General features: G+C 39.2%; 1 protein-coding gene across 1 annotated transcript in view; it reads left to right on the forward strand.

Annotated features, from left to right (window-relative positions):
- MTA3 (metastasis associated 1 family member 3) overlaps positions 1-25641 on the forward strand; it is a 168250-nt gene that overhangs the window by 101426 nt on the left and 41183 nt on the right. Inside the window, exons 7-9 of the mRNA XM_052648380.1 lie at positions 758-860; positions 3546-3645; positions 18242-18430. Of these exons, the coding sequence (XP_052504340.1) occupies positions 758-860; positions 3546-3645; positions 18242-18430 (392 nt within the window). The remainder of the gene's footprint in view (positions 1-757; positions 861-3545; positions 3646-18241; positions 18431-25641) is intronic.

Raw genomic sequence — 25641 nt, forward strand, 5'->3', positions numbered from 1 at the left:
AATCACTCCATTGCTAAGTGTGAGATGTGAAATTTGGCTCTCGTTTTGACACTCTCCTGCTAAGAAGGCAAGGGCTTCGTATTACTTCCAAACAGACATCTATCCAGAAAACCTGTGCAGCATCTTCAGTGGTATTTTTATAACCCACTTCTTAAAGCTATATCTCTCCTCGTTCCCTTTGATACACGCATTCCTGACAAAGTTTGCTACTTTTCTAGAACATCTTAAAACCCCACGACTTTGTTCCCATTCTCATTTACTTTCAGTTCTCTCCCCCTGCCTGTGCATCCACACCCTTCAGTTTTTTAGTAGGAATGCCTCCTCCCGCATGACATCATTCCCTAGCTAGCCTGAAATGATTTCTCTCCTCTTCAGAATCTTGCAATCATATGTGTATGTCTCTGTGACACCTATTCCTATTCGTTTGTATCATAGTTCTTTATGAGTAAGTTTTACCGTTGTTTGAATGTCTTGCAAGAGAGCTTTCTTTTCTGTCTCTATCTCCCTTAGCAAGGCTTGGAGTCTCACACATACGAATACTCAGGAAAGACTAAGTGAAGACATCACATGATTAGTTTGGTTGTGTTATCAACATTCTCTTTACAGAGTGTTCTACATCTGCTATCTGAAGAGATGTACACAGACCATGAACATTTACCTTACAGTTTTAGTGTCGTGGTGACCACAGTCATCAATCGTATGTGACAGTGTATGTGCCTTAGAATAATAAGACTCCGTTTTCTTTGTTCTTGGACAGGAGAATCAGATGAGAGAGAACAGTCAAAATTGGAAGTGAAAGTTTGGGACCCAAATAGCCCACTTACAGACCGACAGATTGACCAATTTTTAGTTGTAGCCCGGTGAGTATGGCACTGTTTAGTCAAGATACACATACACACAGACACACACATATGTGTAATATAAAAGAATTCATAGAAAATTTATGAGTTTTCCTTTCTTTTGTGTTCTGCTTTTTTTCATTGGTTGTATTCTTCTATGTAAGAAAGCCTAACATGTATCACATTACTTCCTAAATACTATGATTTATTTATTTTGATAATACTGATTTATTGGCATTAGTTTTTGTTTTAAAAATGAAAATAGATTTTTATTAAGAAAATAAATGCCCGTTGTAAAAATTTCAGCACTAAGAAAAATTATAAAGAAGAAATTCAACAGCTGAAATCCCATATCTTTAATTAAAGTAGTGATCTCCTTTAAGCACATGAGGGACTTTTCAGGTATAAATAATAATGTGACCCTCTGATTGCAACCACATGTGAGTAAGGTGTGGGTTAAAACCCTAGTTGGGGAGTTAAGATCCCACATGTCTGTCACCAAAAAATTAGAAGCAATATCGTAACAAATTCAATAAAGACTTTAAAAAAAGAAAAGTTTACAGTATGCAAACAATGGCGTATTATTTCATTAATGGGCTTATGTATGCACGTGCATATTATGTATGCATGTACGAGTTCTGGGAATGTATAGGGGGCTCTAACGAAATTATAGTATTTATTTCCTTAATGAATGAACCAGATGTGGCAAAATATTATCTTTTTAGCTTAGTTTTTGATTTATTTATTTTATTGAAATATATTTGATTTACAATAGTATATTAGTTTCAAGTGTAAAACACAGTGTTTCAGTATTTTTATAGATTATATTCCATCTAAAGTTATTACAGAGTAATGGCTGTATTTCCCTGTACTGTACAGTATACACTTATTGCTTCAAACATGGCAAAATATTAGAATGAGGTAGATCTTGTCATGATTCTAATCATCTCCATTATATTCTCTAATTTTTTTGTTGACTGTTTGTCATAATGCCAAGGACAGAAGCCCTTAGCCATCCTTTGTACTGTTGACAGTGTTGGTCACCATGGAAGTTAGGCACTGTTACTGGTGGCTAGGCATTCAGACTCCAGAGCCCACGTGCCTGGCCACTAACTGATTAGGTGAAGAGCCTTGGTTAGTGTACATTGCTGGGGAGGAGCCAGTCAGTGAAACAGACGAGACTGAAGATTAGGGACTGAATCATTGGTGGAGTTGCTGGAGTCTCCAGACAGGTTACCTGGAGTTTGGTTTATTTAGTAGGCTTTGCAGTTTCAGATTTATTGTTCTTTCCTTTTCCTGATTGCCAAGGGCCATGATTTCTTTTTTTCTTGAAGCCAGCATGAGAGGCACCAAGGAGATACTACCAGTATCTTTTTCAAGTTTTGTTTAAAAAAAAAAAAGAAAACTAAGTACAAATTAAGACCCAGTTAAGGACCACTGCACATTCCAGTGCCAAGCATTGGTGAAGAGGTGGGGCAACCAGTACCCACATATCCTATTGGTTGTAGCTCAAGTTGGTATAGCTGCTTTGGAAAACTGTTATCTAACACACACATCCCTGAAGTTTCCGTCCTAAATATATACCCAGCAGAAATGCGTACATCTGTGTGCCAAAAGATACGCATACAGATGGCAGCAGTGGTACTATCTGTAGTAGCGGTACTGTTCAGCTGTGCTATCGTACTCTTCATCAACAGTAGGGTTGGGGTGGGACACCAAGCCAAGTAATGCTCCACAGCAAGGAAGATGAATGAACACAGCTACAGCCGGCAGCACGGCTGAACCCACAAACATGGTTTTGAACAAAAGTAGCAGGTTATGAAGAGTGCACAGTGCGTGTTCTGTTCAAGTTCTCTGTTGAGCAAAAGTCGTCTTGGGTGTTAGAATCTGGGATGCTTGCTCCCCTTGGGGAACCGTAGTGACTGGGAAGGAACACAAAGAGTCTCTTGAGTGCTGTCAGGATCCGGGTCTCGACCTGCATGCTGGTGACGTGGATGCATTGACTTTGTGGTAACGAAAGAGTGGTACAATGTGTACTTTTTGCACGTGTTTTATATTTTAATTAAAACCTTAAAAAAAAAATCCTTCCTCAGCTAACGTGTTAAAGCGTAGACTACAAGCAGGAAATCTTCTCTTTATGTTTTATTTCTTGAAGTTAGAGTTCTCTATATATGGGAACGCCTTCTAAATCATTAAATTTAAATCAGTACTGTGATAATTGTTTTTCTTGGAAATCTTTCATATTCCCCAAAGGAATATGTAACTACAGTTGTAATAAGTTGCTACAGTTGATAATATCTCATTTCAAGGGAAAAACATTACTGGAATTTCACCATTTGGGCTAAAAAGGTGGTCACAACTTGCTTTACAGTAATAGTCAAATTCTGCATCTAATATATTTCTCATTTTTGAAACACAGTTGTATACCAAATTGTTAACTACATGAAATTTCACTATAGATCTTTCCCTTGTTAATGCCACACAAGCTTAATTTAATTATAATGACCTATAATGTATAGTGAATTGGCTTGTCATTTCTTAAATTGTAAAGAAGACACTTTTTAATCTGATATTTGATTCTTAAACATCAAAGAACGTGTTTGGCTATTACAATTGTTCATTTACTACCCAGATTTTTTTTTTTTTTCCGAGATAAAAGAACAACAGTGCCTTAACCTTTCCTCTTTGTTGTTATGGTTTATCCAGTGCTGTTGGGACATTTGCTCGAGCCCTTGATTGTAGCAGTTCCGTAAGGCAGCCTAGTTTGCATATGAGTGCAGCTGCAGCTTCTCGAGACATCACCCTGGTAAGATGGTGTTTGAAATTTGGGGCTTATTATTTCTTCTGCTGCTTGTTTAATTTAAAAGCTGATATAGCAATGTTGTAGACCTGAGAACTTCCCGGCTCTAAGCCCTGCTGTTAGGTTGATTTGGCTTGGTTGGTCACTTAACTGGGCTGTCTCACTTCTAAGTCACCCCCTTCTGTTTGTGAACTGAGACAAGCAAGAATGACTATTCACTGAGTGGGTACAAAATGATTAAAAAAAAGAAAAAAACATTTTGGAGAAAACAGTTCAGTGTTCTAATCCACCTGTCTCGACTTTTGTGCTTTTTTGATGTATTGTGTCTGTGTACATAAATGGTTGTAGCTCACATGTAGTGCTTTACAATTTTTTAAGTGAAAGTGACCATTTCTTGAAACCATTGCTGTAGGAATCCTTTTGTTGTGTCATTATTTAGTATCAGTATTTAAAGTTCATTTATTTTTTTTGGTCTGTTCATTAACAAAAAGTTCTGTTTTCATTATATTATGGTTGCTATCTTTTAAGACTATTTCCTTTCTTCCCTTGGTGATCAAATGAGGCTTTCCACATTCAGTTTAATTATACCGCTGATGCCTGCTATGGCTAGAGCTTGGCACTTGCTTCTTGCTCTGCACCCTCCAGCAAAGCAGACCTGCATATTTTTGCCTGTTGAACTTCCTTACTGTATTGATTTCCACTCCCCCTGAGATAGGCATGGTATGATATTCATGTTATTAGTACAAATGGGAAAACTGAGGTTTGACAAGGTTAAGTTGTTTGATATTCATTACAGAAAATAGAAGTTAGCATTTTGTTTTCTGATGGAGTACAATTGCAGGTTTTATTACTTTCTCGCTATACTCCAATTTCAAATGTTTTACACAAAATATTTATCATGATAATATAAAAACTTGTACTAGAGTGTGCGACAAATTTGTTTCTTACAAAGCTTTCCTATGTTTTTGTACAATTAGAGGTGTAAACATTAATAGTCTATAGTCTTTAAGGAACCTTTTTCTTCTTTATCCTTTCTCAAAGACTAGAATATTGTTTATAGAAAAGAGTTTTGTTATCTTGTTTCTACATTAATTTTTTATGAAAATTTAGGTGTTTCAAGATAGGCTTGTATTTTGGTTGCTTAGCACCTTTAGATGCAAAAGTATATGTGTGAGTTTATGTGAATCAGAACTGCATGGAACCTAGTCACTATCTGTACATGTAAAATTTTCCCCAATTCTGAAAAAATTCAAAAATAAAGTACAGCAGCAACCAAAAAAAAAAAAAAGTTTTGTCCTCATTACCCAAAGTAGAATATTCTTATCATTTTGTTATGTTTCCTTTCAGCCACTTTCTGTGCATTGTAAACAATATACTAGCAAATTACATAATAGTACAGAGGATAAAATAATAATAAAATACCATGCAATGCCACCTAAAGCAGATGTTAGTATTTTATTTAGATCTTTGGAGTAAACGATTTTTCCACCACTGTCAGTCAGTTCAGTCGCTCAGTCGTGTCCGACTCTTTGCAACCCCAGGACTGCAGCACACCAGGCCTCCCTGTCCATCACCAACTCCTGGCGCTTGCTCAAACTCATGTGCATCGAGTCGGTGATGCCATCCAATCATCTCATCCTTTGCTGTCCCCTGCTCCTCCTGCCCTCAGTCCTTCCCAGCGTCAGGGTCTTTTCCAATGAGTCATTCTAGCACTATATTATTGATGAAATCTCTAATATTCTCTCCCTCATCTTATTCCCCATCCTCTCTCTGTACCTCTGACCCTGATCATCACTGCCTCCTGAGAAGAGGCAGCTGCTGTATCAAGTGTACTGTGTATCTAGTCCTGTTTTTCTAGTTGTGCTATGTATTGATGTTTCCAAAAACAACATAAACATTGTCTTACATGTGTTTACATTTACTTTGTTACATTTTGCTATTTGTTTATTGATGAGATGGCACCATGTTAATAAATATATACCTCCATCACTCACTTTTACTGCTTGGTAATACTTGCAGTATACTTCCACAGAATACTACTCCATATTATATGTTTATTCTTTTACCAATCAGTGGACATCTGGAGTGCTTGAAAAGCATTTTCTCTTTGCTGTTACCCATGATGCTGCATTGGGAATTCTACCACATGTTCTTTCTGAGCATATGTGCCAGCTTTCTAGGCTGTAATTAAAATCGGAATAATTATTCATAGTGATTCATAGGGTAGTGCTCATTTTGAGTTTGACCACAATCAAAATTATTCTATACACCATACTAGAAATTTGTAATCCTGTAAACAGTAAATGACTATACTTCTTTCTACCTCCATTTCCTTACATTGTCTTCAACGCCGGGACACTTGGTATGTTCAGACTAAAATTTTTTACTAATCTCATGCTGCTGCTGCTGCTAAGTCGCTTCAGTCGTGTCTGACTCTGGGCGACCCCACAGATGGCAGCCCACCAGGCTCCACCATCCCTCGGATTCTTCAGGCAAGAACACTGAAATGGGTTGCCATTTCCTTCTCCAATGCATGAAAGTGAAAAGTGAAAGGGAAGTCGCTCAGTAAGCGTCTGACTCTTCGTGACCCCATGGACTGCAGCCTACCAGGCTCCTCCGTCCATGGGATTTTCCAGGCAAGAGTACTGGAGTGGGGTGCCATTGCCTTCTCCGAATCTCATGCTATTTTATTTTAATTTATATTTCCCTGAGTACTTAATGAGGCTTAGCATGTTTTCATAATGACTCTTCAGATTTTTTTCTTTTTGTATTTTAGATTAATGTATCTTTTGTCCATTCTTCACTTATATTATTATTCTGTTTTTTTTCTAATAGTTTTGAAGGTTTTTTTCATATATAAGACAAATACATTTGGAGTTTATATTTTTATGAATGAGGTGAGGTAGCAGTCTCATTTTTTTCTCCATATGGATAATTACTTATTCCAGCATCTTTTATTGAATTTGTTGTTGCCTCAGAATTTTGTAATGCCTCTTCTATCTTATTTCATGATCCTAAAAATGCTTAGGATTCTTAATCTCGTCTCTCGTTTCATTGACCTATTTGTCCCTGTGAAAGCGCCATATTATAATAAATTTTGATACCTGATAATAAGTTCCGCATGACTTTGTATTTAACATAGAGTTGAAGTCATTTAAAAAGAGCGTTTAATACTGTGCCTCCCTTCTACCTCGTGTTTTTCCTAACACTATAACATAACACTGTTTCATATAAGAATCTGCAAATTTTTTTTCTAAAGTTGCATGATTTTGCCTTGTATAGAGAAACTGTTACTTATGTAGTCAGTCTCTTGTGATTTGACAGTGTTCTTATAAGATAATGGTTCCCAGATTATTAAGGGGGAGGGGGTGCTATCCCTGTTGTAATCCAGCAAATTCCCTCTACACCGAGGAGTGAGAATACAAAGCCAGTTCCTGAGATGGGACAGAGCTCTTGTGATAAAATATAGCTGGGGCTGGGATTTGCCTTAAGTTCACTCCGACAGGTGAAGAGCAGGTGTGGGGGCTCTTGGCTCCCAGCTGCGGCGACTCTCTGCTTCCCACTGCTGGTAACTGGTGGGACAGCGTATGAATTTCTTTTAGAAGAGGGCAGTCTTCAGGATTCAGTATTTGTTTTTGTTCAGTTGAAGGTCACTGTAAAAAGAAACATTTTAAAGGGAATACAATCTTTATATCTTAATTAGTTTAAATATATGGTATGTATATGGTGGTTTTTTTTTTAATACTTGCTTATTATGTGTCATCAAGGTAGGTACTTTCCTACCCTCCAGTTGTTATCATCTCTTCCTTCTTATTTTGTTTAGTATTTAGCACTTTGGAGTCACTTTTTAATTACATTATTATCTTAAATTATGTGTTATATTGTAAATTTTTTACGCATCAGTATGCTCAGAGGCTTAGGAAATTGTGTTTGTAACAGCTTGTTTGTACAGCTGGTTTCAGAGACAGGATTTGGATCTTGACCCCTTCTGAGGTCAGATTGCTTCTTCTGCTTTGTTCTTGTTAAAGTAGCTTGAGTTTAAACATCGTCGTTGTCTGTCTCAGATCAGGCAGCACTGAAGACTGGTTCTTTTTGTCTACAACATTTATGCGTCTTGGTTTCCCGCTCTACCTGGTCTAGCTTCAACTTCACTTGGACTTTCTGTATGTTCTTGTGTTGAGATTGTATTACTTTCAGTTGCATGAAATTGACATCTTTTAGAAGTCTTGAAAGCAGGGAGAAGTTACTGCCTCTTGTTATTTCAAAGGTCATGCCTTCACCTTTAATCCTGTTTGCCCAGTGGTATCTGGGCCTACTACTTTGATGCTAAAATACGAGATCTTAAGGCATTTCTATAAAAATGAATGGCAGTGGTTTAAAATTAATATTATGTTGATAATAAGAGTTTTGCAGATTGTTTCCAAGAATAATGTGCGAAAGGTTGCTAAGTTGTTTTGTGCCGTTAAATGAAAATGGCTTCATCATTTAGTTGAATTTGAAGAGTTGGGTTCTCCTTTTGCTTTCCTTGTTCACAGAGCCAGAGGTTGGTACCTTTCTCTGTCTGGTGACCAGACCGTGGATCTGGAGAGCACAGAGCAGGGCAGGGTTGTGGAGCTGCTGCGCCCTAGGCACCCTGTTCAGGTGTTTTCTCTGTGACTTGTCCTCTGAGGACTACAGTTAGCTTTCAGGGGACACATCTGCTTATCCAAGGCAGTGTATGCCGGTTTATCAAATCACCAGTAATATTTTGGGAGCAGGTAATTGTGCTGCCTGCAGGACTGTTGGATCTAACTTCCTCATTTTGAGACCTGTTACAAACATAGCTGGGTTGTGAATTTCAAACCCTACTAGTCTAAGCCATATAATATTTATATTTGTTAAAAACATTGACGTCGCAGAGGCCTCATAGATTTCACCTTCGTTTCACTAAAATGTTAAATATATTTAGTATAATATGCAGAGAAAGAAAAAAATCAGTTTACAACAATCCCTACATTCACTCTCCTTTCCTCCTGCATTGTGGATGCAAAATTCCTTGAAACAAAGTAAACTAAGACGTGGCTAGTTAAGTAATAGCTGGTGGACGTTCTAGACTGCTACTTTCTGCTTGTGGCTGGGAGGGCCAAGTGCCACGTGCATTATTAGGCAGCCATTGCTGGAGTAAAGCCTCTGTCTCTGAGAACAGGTATTTGCAGAAGTACCTGGGTTTCTCCTTTGTCTGGACTCTGAGTGCCAAAACAGGTGAGAGAGTAGGACTCAAAGCTTTTTCAGTTTTAGGGGGCCTTAGTGTTCTTGCCTGGAGAATCCCAGGGACGGGGGAGCCTGGTTGGCTGCCATCCATGGGGTAGCACAGAGTCGGACACTGAAGCGACTTAGCAGCAGCAGAAATCTTTTAGAATGGACTGTATTAGAGATAATGGTTAAATAACTTACATAAACCTAGAAACTTAGGTTTCCTGATGCTAAAGTCTGGTTCTGAGAAAGGGTTGACTTAGTAGGGAGAAAATCACATGTTGGAACATCTCTAATTTCTGTATTATTTCTGATCTTTTAAAAATGCAACTTTGATTTTGCTGTCCCTTATCTTATATAACATAGTGTCTTTATTTACTTTAGTGTCTTTTCATTGCAGTTAGTGTAAAAACCCAGATCCTTCACACAGTCCCTAGGCGTTGGCAGTCACCATTCTACTTTATATCTCTTTGAATTTGATTACTCTAGGTATCTGATGTAAGTGGAACCGTATGTTTGCCCTTTGGTGGCTTGCTCAGCATAACAATCTTCAAGAGAATTCATCCATGTTGTAGTATCTGTCAGCATTTCCTGCCTTTTAAGGCTGAATAACAATCCATTGTGTGTATATATTACATTTTGTTTATCCATTCATCTGTTAGTAGGAACTTGAGTTGCTTCTACCTTTTGACTATTGTGAATAATGCTGCTATGAACATGAGTGTACAAATGAATGTGCTTTTTTTATTCTTTGTTTTTTTTCCCTCTAGACCTATAGCTTTTGGTCCAGATAGCCATGTGCAAGTTGTTTAACCTCACTATGTCTGAGCTTGCTCTTTCTGCCCTGAGGTTATAGATTGACAAGAAGAGGGTATGCAGACAATGCCCCTATTATTTGCTGATATATGTATCCAATCATATAGAAGTTGATGGAGCTGTGTTGGCTTGCCAGAGTATACCTTGGGGCTGGGCCCGGGCCCCTGGGTATAGAGCTTGAGGGGCATAGAGCTCACCGTGTCATTAACTGTCCAGATTGGGTGGAAGCAACTCATTTATTGCTATGTCACAAGTCTTTTTGAGCTTCTATCAGTCTTCCAGAAGTGATTGTGTTCAGCAGTTTCTGCATCTTCATTTAAGGTAATATTCACAAATACTGAGCTCATCTGGCTCTTGTAGCCCCGTCTTCACTAGAAGAGAAAGCAGGCGATGCCTCAGTGTCCTCCTTCAGCCTCCAGAAAAGCCTGTCTCTGACTTACCTCGTGGCATCAACTTGAGGATTAAACAGGATAATATTTGTAGATCATTTAGAACAGTGTCTGGCACATTATAAGAGCTCAGTAAATATTAGTTGTTATTGTTGAGCTGATGATGCCGGTGATGCATTGCCTTCTCCCCATCTTTGTTGAGTCTCATTTAGTTTCTTCTGATTTTATAGCATTATTGACTGAAAGGGTTTTTTTCATGCCATATTTACTGTCATTGTAGTAGATTATCAAGTTTGAACGTGATCATTAGGCTATGATTAACCATACATTTAACCATTTTAACATAATTGTTACAAGGAAATCACTTATAGTTTAGAGATCTTCCGCTTAAAACAAGCTATGCTTTTTACAAAAAAAAAATTTTCCCATCAAGAAAAACTTAGAAAAAATAACTTATTTTTCTGATAGGAGAAAGTTTATTTAAGCAACAATAGTTTTATCCCTCAGATACTCCATTAAAATGCCAGCTGTTGACCATGCACTTCACTATTTGTTTGTGATTCCTGTTCACATCAGACACTTCATTTAGGGCTTTGAGGGTACTGGGAATTGAGATCAGTTTGGAAAGCACAGTCATTACATCATTTAAAGAAATTGTACTCAGTACAATATATAAATCTAGTGAACATTTTAGGCATCAACTTACATTAAAAAATCTAGTCTTCACAGTGAACATAAAATTGATTAAATGAGAATTCGTATAATTTTTAAAACTCATTTTGCTAAAACTTACGAGTACTTCTGAGTATCCATGTATCCGAGACTAAAATTAGAATTTGAACCAATGGATTGCCACTGCAGTGAGACAAAGCATGAAATTTCCCTTCTTTCTAAGTACAGCATTAAGGCAGTACTTTAATACGTTAAACACGTTTTCTTTTTGTCTGATGATCTAATGCAAGTAAGAATTTTAAGATTATATAAAACGACCTTAGTTCAGTTCAGTTCAGTTCAGTCGCTCAGTCGTGTCCAACACTTTGCGACCCCATGAATCGCAGCACGCCAGGCCTCCCTGTCATCACCATCTCCCGGAGTTCACCCAGACTCAGGTCCATGGAGTCCATGATGCCATCCAGCCATCTCATCCTCTGACGTCCCCTTCTCCTCCTGCCCTCAATCCCTCCCAGCATCAGAGTCTTTTCCAATGAGTCAAATCTTCACATGAGGTTGCCAAAGTACTGGAGTTGCAGCATCATTCCCTCCAAAGAAACCCCAGGGTTGATCTCCTTCAGAATGGACTGGTTGGATCTCCTTGCAGTCCAAGGGACTCTCAAGAGTCTTCTCCAACACCACAGTTCAAAAGCATCCAAATGACCTTAGAGACACTGCCAACTGTCTTGGGGGCAATTGCGTCCTTGTGTTAAGCATCTGTTTATCCATCTCTTTTTTTCTTTTAAATTTGAGCTTAAATTTGTTTTTATTTTTTGTTTTCAGTGTATGTTGCCTTTTACTTGACTTTTCCTCCCATGCATTTTACACTAATATAAGAAACATTAGAAAATCACCGCACAATTGAACTATAGGGAAATATAGTGAAAATTGGTTTGACTTGTTTGTTGAGGGTTCATGGTAAAGAGATTTTAATTTATAAGTTTGTGTTAATGGAGGCTTGCTGTTACATTTCTTAAAACTTTATTTTTGTATTTTGAGATAATGTGAAAATAGCACTAAGACTTCCTGTCCTCCCCTCACCCTGATTCCCCAATATTAGCATTTACCATGTTTCCTTTATCTTTCTTTCTCTATATTCATATGATTATTTCTGAACTGTTTGAGAGTAAGTTTGGGCTTCCCTTGTAGCTCAGTCAGTAAAGAATCTACCTCCAGTGCAGGAGACCCGGGTTTGATCCCTGGGTTGGGAAGATCCCCTGGAGAAGGAAATGGCAACCCACTCCAGTATCCTTGCCTAGAAAATCTCATGGACAGAGGGAGCCTGGTGGGCTGCAGTCCATGGGGTCGCGAAGAGTTAGGCACGACTGAGCAACTAACACTTACTTACTTACAGAATAGATGTACCTTTATTTTGAAGTATTTGAGGAGGTATTTCCTGAAAGAACAAGGATTGTTTCTCACTTAACCACAGTACAGTTTTCAGACTCAGGAAATGAACATTGTTATAATACGGTTATCTAATCTAAAGGCTTTAGTCAGATTTGCTAGTTGTCCCAGTAATGTCAGGAGAAAAAAATTTTCTTTCTCATCCAAGATTTACTTGAGAATCACTTACTGCATTTAGTTGTCTTATCTCCTTAATTACCTTCAATCCTGAGCAGTTCTTCACTCTTTTTGTCTTTTGCGACCATGGCACTTTGAAGAGTATAGGCCATTTACTTTGTAGAATATCCCTCGATTTGGGATATGGTTATAATTTGATTAATAACTAGAGTAAGTTTTTAATTCTATCCAAGTCCTTTGGTCAGTTACATCAGGAGATTTTCCATTTTTCCTTAGGTTTTCAAATTTAGCAACCTAATCTTTCATAGTAATTTTGTTTTTGGCCATGCTGTGCAGCTTGTGGGGTCTTAGTTCCCTGACCAGAAATTAAGCCATGCCCTCTGCAGTGAAAGCCTGGAATCCTAATCACTGGGCCACATGGGAATATTCCTGTTATTGTTATGTGTCACATTTCTCATTTTTTTCCTTGACAGTTTTGCCAGAAAATTCTCTTTTTCTTGTCTAAAAGAATGAGATTTTAGGTTAGTTGATTTTCTTTATTGTATATTTGTTTTCTATTTTTTATTTTCTTCCTTCTTTTCATTGGCTTTACCCTGATATTCCTATACCAACTTTACAAGACCAGTTTTTAGCTCATTAACATCATTTATCTAGTTTTCTGTTATTAGTAATTAGGATTATAAATGTCCCTCTATATCTCATATTTTAATATGTAGTACTTTCATTATCACTTGGTTCTAAGTATTTCCTAATTTACTTTATACTTTTGCAGTTGATTGGGAGTTAATGTCCAAGGAAATGCAGTTCATAAATCTATCTTAATTGCTTTAGGGCTTCTGATCAGAGAACATGTATGATACCAATTATTTTAACATATTGTAATTCTCACAAATACATGGAATATCCAATGGTTTTGCTCCCTCGGAGGTGAAAGTGGTCTTGCTCATTTTCACCTTAGCGTAGTACGAAGCAGACTGGTCTGTTCTCTTTTGTAGCAGTTTAGAAAATGCCCTCTAGGTGAAAGCTCAGATCTGTGTGGAAGCTCGCCTCTCATGCCTCCTCCTGCTGAATTATCTTAGGTGTCCCCACACAGTTGTATCCTGTGTTTGTCTGGTTTGTGTCTAGAATCAGAGCCGGGGGAAGACCCCACAGTTTTGCTCAAAGTAAGATTGGAAGTGACATTAGGGCCGTGGGGTTTCAATCACCTGCCACTCCTAGAGCTTTCTCTTGCTAATAATGAAAGTATGAGTTCACAGAAGAACATGTCTCTGGGTGTCTTATAGATTGATATGAGTGAATGACAACCAGGTCCCCACAAATCTGATTATGAATGAAGGCTTTTCCTTTGAGGGCTGTGCACTGAAGCAAAAGTTAATTGGATAGCATACTACTTACATATAAAAAATTTTGCCTTGATCATGGTTTGAGGTTTAGTCATGAGAATTTCTGTTTTCTTCTTGAAAAAAAAATATGCTCATTAATTTTAAAATAGACTTGATAGTCTGAATGGTCTATATTGTGCTGGAGTTATACATATAAAATTTTTGTAAAACTCTTAACAAATCAGTAGTTAGTGCTGAATATATATGGGTGTCATTTTGTCATTGCCAAAATGCTACATGTTGGGTACCTGGGAAACAGATTCTGTGATGAGATTTGAATGCTGGAAATGCTTAGGGAGCACTGTTGGGATCTACACCTGTGGAAGAGAAGGGAGGGAGGCAGAACTGAACAGAGGGAGGAGGTGGGCTCTGATGCTGTGTGAATGGAGGCCTCAGCCTGTACACTCCTGCGTCACTGGGTGCAGGCTGCCCCGGGAGATGGGGGAGATGAATCTTGCTTAAATTGAGATCATTCCAAAGAGGAGCAGCAGCTGTAGGCTGTTTGCTCTGCTCACAGCGCTGCTAGCACTGGGTGAATAAGCTCCTAATTCCCCAAAGGGAAAAACAAGGGTTAAACTGCCCAGAATTTCATTGCTTTATAAACAACAAGCACTAATATCTTGTGCACCCCTCTACAAATGACCTCGGGTTCTGCTGAACTACACTGGGCTGATTCAGATGTGAAGCTGTAGGTTGGGTCCTGCTGTGCATCTCTCTCCTCTTCTGTTGGCAAATACCAGTAGCACAAGTCTAAATGCACAAACTCGTGTCAAGGCTCTGTTATGTCGCGCAGCGTAACATCCAGTTGGCCACACAAGTCACAGTGCTAGGCCCAGCCTCAACGGAGTGGAAGAATACACTCCCTTGGAGGCTCACAGAGGGAGTGGATATTTGCTGAACAATAGTCCGGTTTACCAAAATGGAATTCTCTTTGATGAACAAAAGATGAGAATTCCACTGCCAAGATTTCATTGTCAGTCTTTATCCTAAAATAGTTCTGTTTGTCATGTCCATCTGTTTTGAATGAGATGAAATGTGACAACACCTTCACCACTATTTGGCAGAGAGAAAAGCTTGTGCTGAGCTGTTAAGATTTTTAAAATTTAGTTTTGAATGGATTCTGTATCTGTATCTGTGTGCATCTGTACCTCTATTTAGAAGATGGTGTCTTCACAAAGTATTTAGCTTGAGGGAGGATTTTCAGTTTTAAATGCTTTATCTTATTTTCAATTGAGATATACATATAATAAAGTATATTAAGTACACTTAGATGCCAGCTTATAAATTTTTGCATGTATGTACATGCATATAACCACCACTTAGATCTAGGTGATGAACAAGGATCCCTTATGCTCCTTCCAAGTCAGTGATCTCCTCTTCTCAGGTAATCATTATTCTGACTTCTCTCACCATAAATTGTTATTTTTCCCCAAAATTCACATAAATGGACTCAGCCAGTATGTTCTCTTACATGTCTAGCTTTGAGTCTTTATCTTAACTGATAAGCAACGGGCTGTTGGTTATATGTCATGCTCTTATGTCTTTTCTCAGCTTATTTCTGTGAGTCTTCACTGGATATTGTCTCCACTGTTTTAGTATATTTTGTGCTTCACTTGGCTTTTTAGGGTTGGATTAAACTATACAAAATTTCATTCTGAAGATGCTTCTATGTGTGTCAGAAAGATGGCATTAATATGGACTCAACAGATAATATGATCCTCTGGTTTCCTTTGTGATCCTCTCTGGTCATTGATTTTAATGGAATTATTCCTTAGGCATTCCACAATGCCTGTGTCTCATGGGATGTTTATTTTCTTCACATAGTGATCATTAACTGCACTTTCCTCTGGGCTGTGGTGTAAATATGGGCTTGGAGGTTTCATAGCTATGGTCAGCCTTAGTCCAACCTATTCTTTCCAGTTGATTTGTGACACAAGGCAGGAGCTAGTCTTCAAAAGTAAAGCTTTGCTTCAGTGTTTAGAGATATAAACACATTGTAAAGAACAGAATTTTTAAAACAACCTGATCACTTGGGATTTGGGTTACTGTTATTTATAGAGGCCAGGATGTTTTTCATACTTTGAAGCTTTATTAGATACTAGCCCATCATCATTTTAAAAAGTACCTATAAGAAAGGCATTTTCATTCATCTAACATGAACAAAATGACTGAAAATCCATTCATGCTTTGAATGGTTGGTATAATATCAGCTGAGAGAAACTCATTTAATTCTGTGACTTCTGGTTTCAGAGCACCTGTGTGTTATAAAAATCACTTGTACCTCCTGAGGAATCTCAGCAACAGTTAATTTGTAGAATTATTGATTTTTGAATACCAATAACTTTTTTTTTAGTTATGCACTATAAATTTTGGAGTTTTAAAAATCGTTTATGGGATATATTATTAACTGAAGAGATCCCTAAATGAAATTTGTCTTTACATTTTCATAGATCAGTTATCTAGAAACAATAGTTTTTTATTTTCAAGGATGATGTAAGAGTGAATTAACAGTGTATGGACAGTTAAATTGCTGAATCTGTCAACTGAAAGGTTATCTAGAAAGGTGCAGTTGAGTTGATTTTGAAGTTTGCAGAACTCAAGTGAAGAATCAAGATCAGTTCCAATATTTCTGTAACCCCTGCTGCAGAAGAATGAGAAGAGAAGAAATTCGCTTGCAGGTTGAAGTTACTATTCTGTGACTGTGACAGAGCAAAAGGCCACACATGGTCAGCGTGGTCTCAACTGAGATAATAACTAGGAAATTGATGATGAAATCTCTACGTGTTTTTGTTGTGTAGAATACAGTGATTTGAGGGGAGATGTTAACCCTTGTAAAAGCAGTTAATTACCGTTCCTAATCATGTCCTAAATTCCGCCTGTTCTGTCAACAAATTCATATTCCATACCCTATTCAGCATCTTAATGTTATCACAGTGTTACATATTTTTTAGTCATATTGTAGCCAATTTTTTTCTCTTTAATAGATATCAGCTGCTATTTGAGCTTACTTTATGCTTTTGTACCAGTAGGGAACTGTCTACTGTCCCCTACCAGTTATTTCAGGACCATAGCTAAATTTTAAAAACATCAGTTCAATTCAGTTGCTCAGTCGTGTCTGACTCTTTGCAACCCCATGGACTTCCGCACACCAGGCCTCCCTGTCCATCACCAACTTCCGGAGCCTACTCAAACTCTTGTCCATTGCATCAGTGATGCCATCCAGCCATCTCATCCTCTGTCGTCCCCCTCTCTTCCTGCCCTCAATCTCTCCCATCATTAGGGTCTTTTCCAGTGAGTCGGTTCTTCGCATCAGGTGGCTAAAGTAAAACATAGATGTGGCTCTATCCCCATTTATAAAATTTTTAGTTAATTATCAGAAGATACTTTGTGTAAAAGGTGTAACACATGGCCTTCACATGTTAGAAAGCTTAAACAGGATTAGCTCCCATTTGGCAAGGATCTGACCACCAACCACATCTGCGCCACACCTACATGCTAATCTAGACACAGAGCTGACTGTCCTGTTCTGAGTTTTCCTCCTACTCATACAAATATGTGTGCATATTGTGAACGGATCTTTTTAAAATAAGCTAGACCCAAGGTACTTTTTGAAAAAAGCTAGTTATATTACCCAAATTTATATTTCCTCCCTTCCTAATTACTTTTCAGCCACTCACCTTTGGAATATGTATGAAATCCACACTGGCCTAGGTAGCTGTTTCAAGCAAGCCTGGTCATGTGTTTTTGGTCTTACAGAATTTCAGCCAAGTAACTATTTTTACGTGGATATGTTATTTTGTTTTGTTTTGTAAAGCGTCTTTCTACAATGCCGGAGACCCAGGTTCAATCCCTGGGTTGGGAAGATCCCCTGGAGAAGAAAATGGCAGCCTACTCCAGGACTATTGCCTGGAAAATCTCATGGACGGAGGAGCCTCGTAGGCTACAGTCCATGGGGTCGCAAAGAGTCGGACACGACTGAGCGACTTCACTTTCAGCTTTTGTTTTAACATGGATGTGTAATTTTGTCTTAACCATCATTCTCAGCTTCATGGTGTTTTTTCTTCCATCTCTCGTTTCTGGTATATCATTCTCTTAATCCAACCTGAAAATATTTTTTCTCACTCTCTGATACATCCTCTGTATTTTTCCCTTGTTAAAGAAGGCTGTGCCAGCCTTATACGATAGCTAAAGTAACTCTGGCACTTTGAACCAAAAGGATGGTGAAACTTACTGGGTTCCCATTTTAATTCCTGGAGGTCCTAGGTCTTCATGGTTAGAAGATCTAGCCATTTGTTGCTCTAAGAAAATACATTAAAAAAAAATACATATCTTAAAAGATACAAATCATCATTTTCTTAAAAGCAGTATGTGATGTCTTAAATAATTGAATAATCTGTTTAAATTTTTCTTAATTACGTTACTTAAAAAATACTAAGTATATTGTTGTTAATTAAGTCCATCATGCATTTTAATATCTCTGTTCTTAAATAATCAAGAAAATTTGCCTTTCTGGCTAATTTCTTCTCTCATTTTCCTTATTTTTTTTAGTTTCATGCTATGGATACGTTGTATAGGCACGGCTATGATTTGAGCAGTGCAATTAGTGTCTTAGTACCACTTGGGGGACCTGTTTTATGCAGAGATGAAATGGAAGAATGGTCAGCCTCTGAAGCTAGTTTATTTGAAGAGGCATTGGAAAAATATGGCAAGGACTTCAATGACATACGTCAAGACTTTGTAAGTAGAAAATTGTGAATTAAGTAAAATGTTGGAGTGGGAATATTTTATCTCTTAAAAATTTGGTAAACCTTAAACTATTCATTAGCAAGCCTTGTCTGCTCAGTATAGAATGCAGGTCAGTATTGTGGAGAGAGAAATTGACATTTGTCCTGAGAAGTAATTGTAAGACCCAGATTCTTGTTATAAATGTCGGCAGTGTGAATGCATTCTCTTCACCTCTCTCTGAGTTCCAGGTTTAATTTATGCACAGCTTTTCTAACCATTTGTACTAGATACTTCTGATCTTTGCTTTTTAAGCTTGTTGTTCTCCTTTAGACTTTGGGTATTTTTCTGGTTGTCTTACTAATCATTGAGCCTGAATTTGATACAGACCTCTAATACAGAAACAACCAGTACCAAGCAAAGCAGGAGGATTTGCTTTTTGGGTTTTCAATCTTTATTCTTCCTGATAATGTACATGATCTTAACTTGTGTTTTAAACACTAGGTAATTGTGTCTACTATTGTGTACTTGCTTTGTCTTATGGAATTGCTATTTTTCATTAAGCTTACAATCTCTTTGAAATGGAGAAATTTCTATTTGTGAAGTTCATAAATAGCTTTCTATAGCAGTCATTTTTTTTAAATTATAAAAATAGACTCTTTATAATAGACCATGAAGTATATAATGTGAGCCAGTATCCTGTCTTTTATGTTGCTGCATCTTTTTAAAATTATTCTGAAGGAAAATTTTACTTATCAATATAAGTTGATATATTAAATCCCAAACGTGATAATTAAAGCTGTTAGTGTCACTGGCATTTGTTTTGGCAAAACTTCGCTCACACCCAGATTGTTATATGTCATGGTTTCAGTTTATAGGGTGTGCAGCTGGTAATTTAAAATGCATTGGTGGCATTTAGCTTCAGATGGCCAGTGTTACTAATGTAATATACAGTTACTACACCACTAAGTAGAAACCACAAAAACAGAACCCCCTGAAGAACAAAGTCTGCAGATCTGATGGAGGAGAAGACGAGGAGCACCGAAGTGAAGCTGATTTTCCCTGCGTTGGCTGTGGCATGCTCAGTTTATGTCCTGGTAATCATTCTGAACTCAGTTCAGTTCAACAGATGTGTGTTGAGCACCTGCAACACACTAGGCATGCTCAGAAATGCAATGTGGACCTTACCTCAGAGAATGATTTGCGGTCGTGATCAAGAGATCGAAAGATAAGCCCTCAAGTAAAATATAGTGTAATCATTTCTTCCAGCTGTAAGGACAAGTATTGTGAAAGTGATGGGAAGGGAGCTATCAGTTGTGCCAGTCAACTCAGGAGCCTCTTCAGGGAGTTACCGGCATTTCAGCTGGACCCTTGATGTGTAAAAGGAGAGAATAGCAGATTGACAGGTGTACACTGAGGTGTGAAACTTGTAGACAGGCCTCCTGGGCACTTAATACAGGACTAGGAAATAACGCCCAACAGCAGCTTAATGAAATATACTTGGACATAGAAGCTGGCATTCATAGGTAAAATAATGGTGTGAAAATAAGCATAACAGCAACAATGCTGTTAGATGGGTTTTTGTGACCTTCATGACCTAATAAAATTCTTGTAAATTTGTTGCATTATATGTATTAGTTTTTCTGAAGGTAGGTAGAATGGTTGTCAATGAGCCAGTCCACGTTAGGATCGTTGTATTTTGAAGATCGGAATTAGCCACCAGTGTCAAAAACCTTGGGTTTCCCAGATGACTCAGTGGTAAAGAACCTGCTGCAATGCAGGAGATGTGGGTTCCATCTCTGGGTTAGGAAGATTCACCAGAGGAGGGCGTGGCAACACACTCCAGTATTCTTGCTGGGAAAGTCCTATGGACAGAAGAGCCAGAGGGCAGCGGTCCATGGAGTCGCAAAAAGTTGGATACAGTCAAGCAACTGAGCATGTCAAAAACCTAAAAGAAGATAGACCATCAGGAGCCAAACTGTTCAAAGGGTTTTTGTTTAGTGTAGTTTTGAATAGTTTTTTGTAGTTTTGGGTGTTTGTTTTTAATCATTGTAGCTTTTGCCTTATCTTTTTGTTGAAATATAGTTGATTTACAATTTTACTTTCTGTTATTATATATATATATACACATACACATTTAAAAATATTTTTTCCCCTTATGGTTTATCACAGGATATTTTGAATATAATTGCCTGTGCTATACAATAGAACCTTGTTTATCCATTCTGTATATAATAGTTTGGAGTTGTTAACCCCGTCTTGAGTGTTGTTAACTTATTATCTCTCCCCTCCACCACCCTATACTTGAAATATATAAACTTAAAGGCCATATATGACAAGCCTCCAGCTACCATCATCATCGGTGAAAAGCAAGTATGTGAAAAGGTGTTCACCATCACTAATTATCAGAGCAGTACCAATCAAAACCACAACGAGATGTTGCCTCATATCTGTTGCTGCTGCTGCTGCTGCTGCTGCTGCTAAGTCACTTCAGTCGTGTCCGACTCTGTGCGACCCCAGAGACGGCAGCCCACCAGGCTCCCCTGTCCCTGGGATTCTCCAGGCAAGAACACTGGAGTGGGTTACCATTTCCTTCTCCAGTGCATGAAAGTGAAAAGTGAAGTAGCTCAGTTGTGTCCAACTGTTAGCGACCAACATGGACTGCAGCCCTCCAGGCTCCTCCGTCCATGGGATTTTCCAGGCAAGAGTACTGGAGTGGAGTGACACTGCCTTCTCCGTCATATCTGTTACCTATTATTTTTTTTAAATGAGAGATGACAGATGCTGGTTGGGATGTGGAGACGTGTTGGCATGAATTCTTCTTTAAATGTTTGGTGAAGTCATCTGGTTCTGGGCGTTTCTTTGTTGGAAGATTTTTGATTACTGATGCAGTCTTCTGTTCACATTTTCTATTTCTTCATGATTCAGTCTGGATTGTATATTTCTAGGAATTTATTCATTTTTTCCTAGATTATACAATTTGGTGAGGTGTAATTGTTCATAGCAGTCACTTAGGATCCTTTTGTTTCTGGATGTCATTTGTAAGGGCTTTCACTTCTGATTCTGTTTATTTCAATCTTCTCTTTGTTTTTTCTTAGTCTAGCCACTGGTTCGTAGATTTTGTTTTATTTTTTACTTTTTTTTTTTCCCCAAAAACCAGCTCTTATTTTGTAGATATTTTCTGTTGTTTCTTTGTTTCTTCTTCATTTATTTCTGATGTGATCTTCTTTTTCTGATAATTGGAATAAATTTCTTTTCATTCATGTTTTTTTTTTTTACTCTTTTCCTCCTCTGACTGGATTATTTCTAATGACCTGTCTTTGAGTTCACAGATTCTTGATCAGGTCTGTTGTTGATGATCATCATTGTGTTTTTCATTTAATTCTTTGTATTCTTCAGCTTTAGAATTTGTTTGGCTTTTCTCAAATGATTTCTTTCTGTTGAACTTCTGGTTTTGTTTGTACATTGTTTTCCTAATTTTCTTGAATTTTCTATCTGTATTTTTCTTACAGTTCACCCAACTTCTTTAAAACAGTTCTTCTAAATTCTTGGTCATGGAATCCTAGATCTCTGTTTCTTTGGGGTTAGTTTCTTAGAAAATTACTGTTCCTTTGGGGGTGTCATGTTACTTTGTTTTCATGTTCCTTGTAGCTTTGTGTCAATGTCTGTGCATCTGACTGAGCGGATACAGCAGACTTTGCAGACTAGCTTTCGTGGGCAGTGGGTGCAAGGGCACCAGTGAGTTCCAGCTCCTGGGAAGGCCCATTGGTGTAGCACACATCCCGCCCCATGAGCTGAAGTCAGAAGACTGCAGGTGTCAGTGTCAGTAAAGATTGCAGCAGCTGAGAGTGAAGGTGTCTACAGCAACAGAGAGGGCTGTTGGGGACCTCCTGATCTCTCTTTCTCCTGCAGTGCTTGTCATGGGCAAGGGGCTCCCTCTTGGTGCTGAGTCTGTCTTTGTAGTGCCTCCGTGGTGGCAGTGATGCCTGAGGTGGGGGCATGCTTGGATCACTGAAGCTGGGGGTGGAGTGTCTGTGCTTACAAAGTGACTGAAGCATGTGTTCTGGTGCATGGGATGTGAGCTCATGTGGAGGAGTCGGGGGACTGGGGTATGCATGTCTCCTGGGAGGGGTGCAATAACGTCTCCTCTAGGAGGCTAGCAGCAGCGGTGCTGTTGGTGGCAGAAGCTGCCAGCTTTCTCTGCAGAGGAGGCTGCTGAGGTTCACTCCAGCAAACACTACAGAATCCTCTAGTGTGCAAGCTGCCCGTATTCCACACTGCTGAGGGGCTGCTGAGCCCTCAGTGACCAGGGCTGTCAGTCTTCTCTGCAGAGCAGGCTGCTGGTGACTGCAGTGGTATCTGCCGTGTGGCTTACGCCGATGTCCTCCACCCTTCGTTGTTCTTCACCATTTCCAGATGTCTCAGCTGAAGTCCGTCTCCTCAGTGATCCTTCCGGTGCAGTCATCCTCCACTCGTGGCTACACTGTGTTGTTGCAGGTTCTTATTTGACTCTTGTATTCTCTTAGGGCAAGTTCCACTTGTTGCTAACTGTGTAATTATTGGACCAAGACTGGTACATCCTCCCCTCTCTTGCCGGCATCTCTCTCTCCCTGTCCATTTTTCTAGTTTGTTGTCATAAAGTTGTTCATAATTTTATTATACTTTTAAGTTCTGTGGGATAGAGTTGTTATGATGTCCCCTGTCAGATTGCTGATACTGGTAATTTAGCTCTTCTTTTTTCATCTTTAGTTTGGCCAGGGAAGTTATCAATTTTATTGATCTTTACAAAGAACCAGTTTTTGATTTGATTGATTTTTTTGTTTTCTGTTCCACTGATTTCTGTTTATTATTTCTTTCCTTCAGCTTGCTCTGGGCTTATGTTCTTTGTGTTTTCCTAGGGTGTTTTTTTTTTTTTTTTGTACACTTGGAGTTTAGATCATTACTTTGAAACTTTTCTTCTAATGTAATCATTTATTTAGTAGTATACTTTAGGCTGACAGTGAATTCAGGTTTGACCGAGAATTGACCCACTTTGTTTGAAAAACTTTACTGTCCCTTTTGAAAAGATATTAAATTTTTTTTCTCTTTAACTATTCTGAAGATCTCTCTATCTGGCTTACATAGCATCTGATGAGAAGTTCCTATGTATGTAAAATGTTTCTTTTTCCTTGTGCGGAAGACTGTCTCTTCACTTTGGGTCCGTAGCAGGTTTTGCTGCTGCACTGTGCCCTTGGCAGGCTTTTCTGTATACTTACTGTCCTTGTAGTTCACTGAGTTTCCTAGAGCTGAGCTTTGCTGTCTCTGTTAGTTTGTATAGTTTGTATTGATCTGTCTTCTAGTACACTAATTCTTTTTCTTGGCTATGTCCAGTATACTGATAAACTTGTTAAAGGAATTCTTCACGTACGCTGCCATATATTCCTAACATTCACCTTTTATTTTTATGCTTTTTGTCTTTGCATAAATTCCCTATCCGTGTATTGTCTACCTTTTCAGCCAGATCCTTTAGTATATTAATATAGTCTCTTATTGGCTAGGCTTGGATTTCCTTACTATTTGGCTGCCTTCAGTGTACTGCTGTTGTGCAAGGCCTAGTATTTCATGTACCGTCTTTGAACTCCACAGGACCCCAAAAGCTTAACTGGATTTCCCCTTTCTTGCCAGATATGTCCCCCACCCAGCAGGAAAGGGTGAGGGCCATATGGCTCATGCACCTCATATGGCTAATGGACCTAGCACCCCACCCCCAGCCTTCAACCTAATGGGCTTCATTTCCCTGCCAGCAGGCAGAGTCATTGACACAAGCCAATCACATCCTTGTGTGGGAGTCTTCTTCCGGAACCAGGCATATCTCACCCTCTCGCCGCACCGCATTCCACAGCCCTGCTGGACTCTCTAGTCCCAGTCCCCTTCATCTTGTAGTGTCCTCTTCCCCTGGGCTGTGAGTGTAAGTGACTGCTGTCAGCCTTTTGGTCTCTGGTGTCACGTTTGTATGTCTGGCCACCTTCCACTGTTTGAGGGTTAGGTCTCTCCCTCACTAGAAGGGTGAATGGGGGTGAACTGAACACCCACAGACTTCAAAGTCTTACCTGTGCTTAATGTGGGGCCTGGGCTTCCTGGGTGGCGCTAGTGGTAAAGAACCTGCCTGCCAGTGCAGGAGACATAAGAGACGTGGGTTTGATCCCTGGGTCAGGAGGATCCCCTGGAGGAAGAAATGGCAACCCACGCCAGTATTCTTGCCTGGAGAATCCCAGGGACTGAGGAGTCTGGCAGGCTACAGTTCATGGGGTCATAAAGAGTTGCACACAACCGAGGCAGCTCAGTAGTGTGGGGCCTGGAAAGCAGAGAGTTTTTTGTTTTTCAGTGTGCCTGTCCCATCCTCGGCAGGTCTTGCTCTGTGGAGCCTTTCTCTGCCCTTTTGCCCTTCCCCCTGTGGTAGGGTGGTGGTGGTGGCCCATGGCAAGGGTTCAGGGTTTCTTCGCTGTCCTGTTCCTGCCCAGTCCTGTGCCTGTGTTTCAGTGGTGGTGCTCCCACAACAGTTGTGCTCTTTCTCCAGCTCCCTTGTGGAGACCAGTCTCTGCCTTGGGCAGCCTTTTGTTAGCAGGGGTTCTTGGATGTGAGCACATTTCCAGTCCCCCTCCACTGGCCGGTACATGTTGCCTGGGACTGGGGGGCGGGTCTAGTCCATCTCCAGTGGCAGATGCTCTGCTTTGTATGAGTGCAGGATCTGGGAAGCCAGGGGCTGTCTTGGCCAGCGGCAGCAGGTCGCCGCTGTGCACACCCACACCACCACCGCCGGCAGCTGGCTTGTCCTGTCCCAGTTCTTTCTGCCGAATATCTGATGGAGAAAGGGGGTGTGTCAGTTCCCTCTGCGCTGTTACATTTAGGTTCATCTTAGAACGTTTGATAAATTGTATGTTCAGTTTCATTTCTTCATTTTCCCTTATGGTTTCCTTTTTGATTCATGGGTTATTTAGAATAAGTTCCACATACTTGTAGGGTTTTTCCCCCCGTATATACTTTTGGTTGTGAATTCCAGTTTAATTCTGTTGTTTTCAGAAAGCATACTTTGTTAAACACGCACACACAAACTTTACATCTTGAAGATTTGATTAGCTCTGCCTTCGTATATGGTATGTTTGTAGTGTGTAGTATATGGTGTAGTATATACTGTATATGGTGACTGCACCGTGTGCTGTTGAAAAGAATAGGTATTTTGCTGTTAG

This window comes from Budorcas taxicolor, chromosome 11 (assembly GCF_023091745.1).
Source record: "Budorcas taxicolor isolate Tak-1 chromosome 11, Takin1.1, whole genome shotgun sequence".
In the NCBI taxonomy this organism is placed as follows: Eukaryota; Metazoa; Chordata; class Mammalia; order Artiodactyla; family Bovidae; genus Budorcas; species Budorcas taxicolor.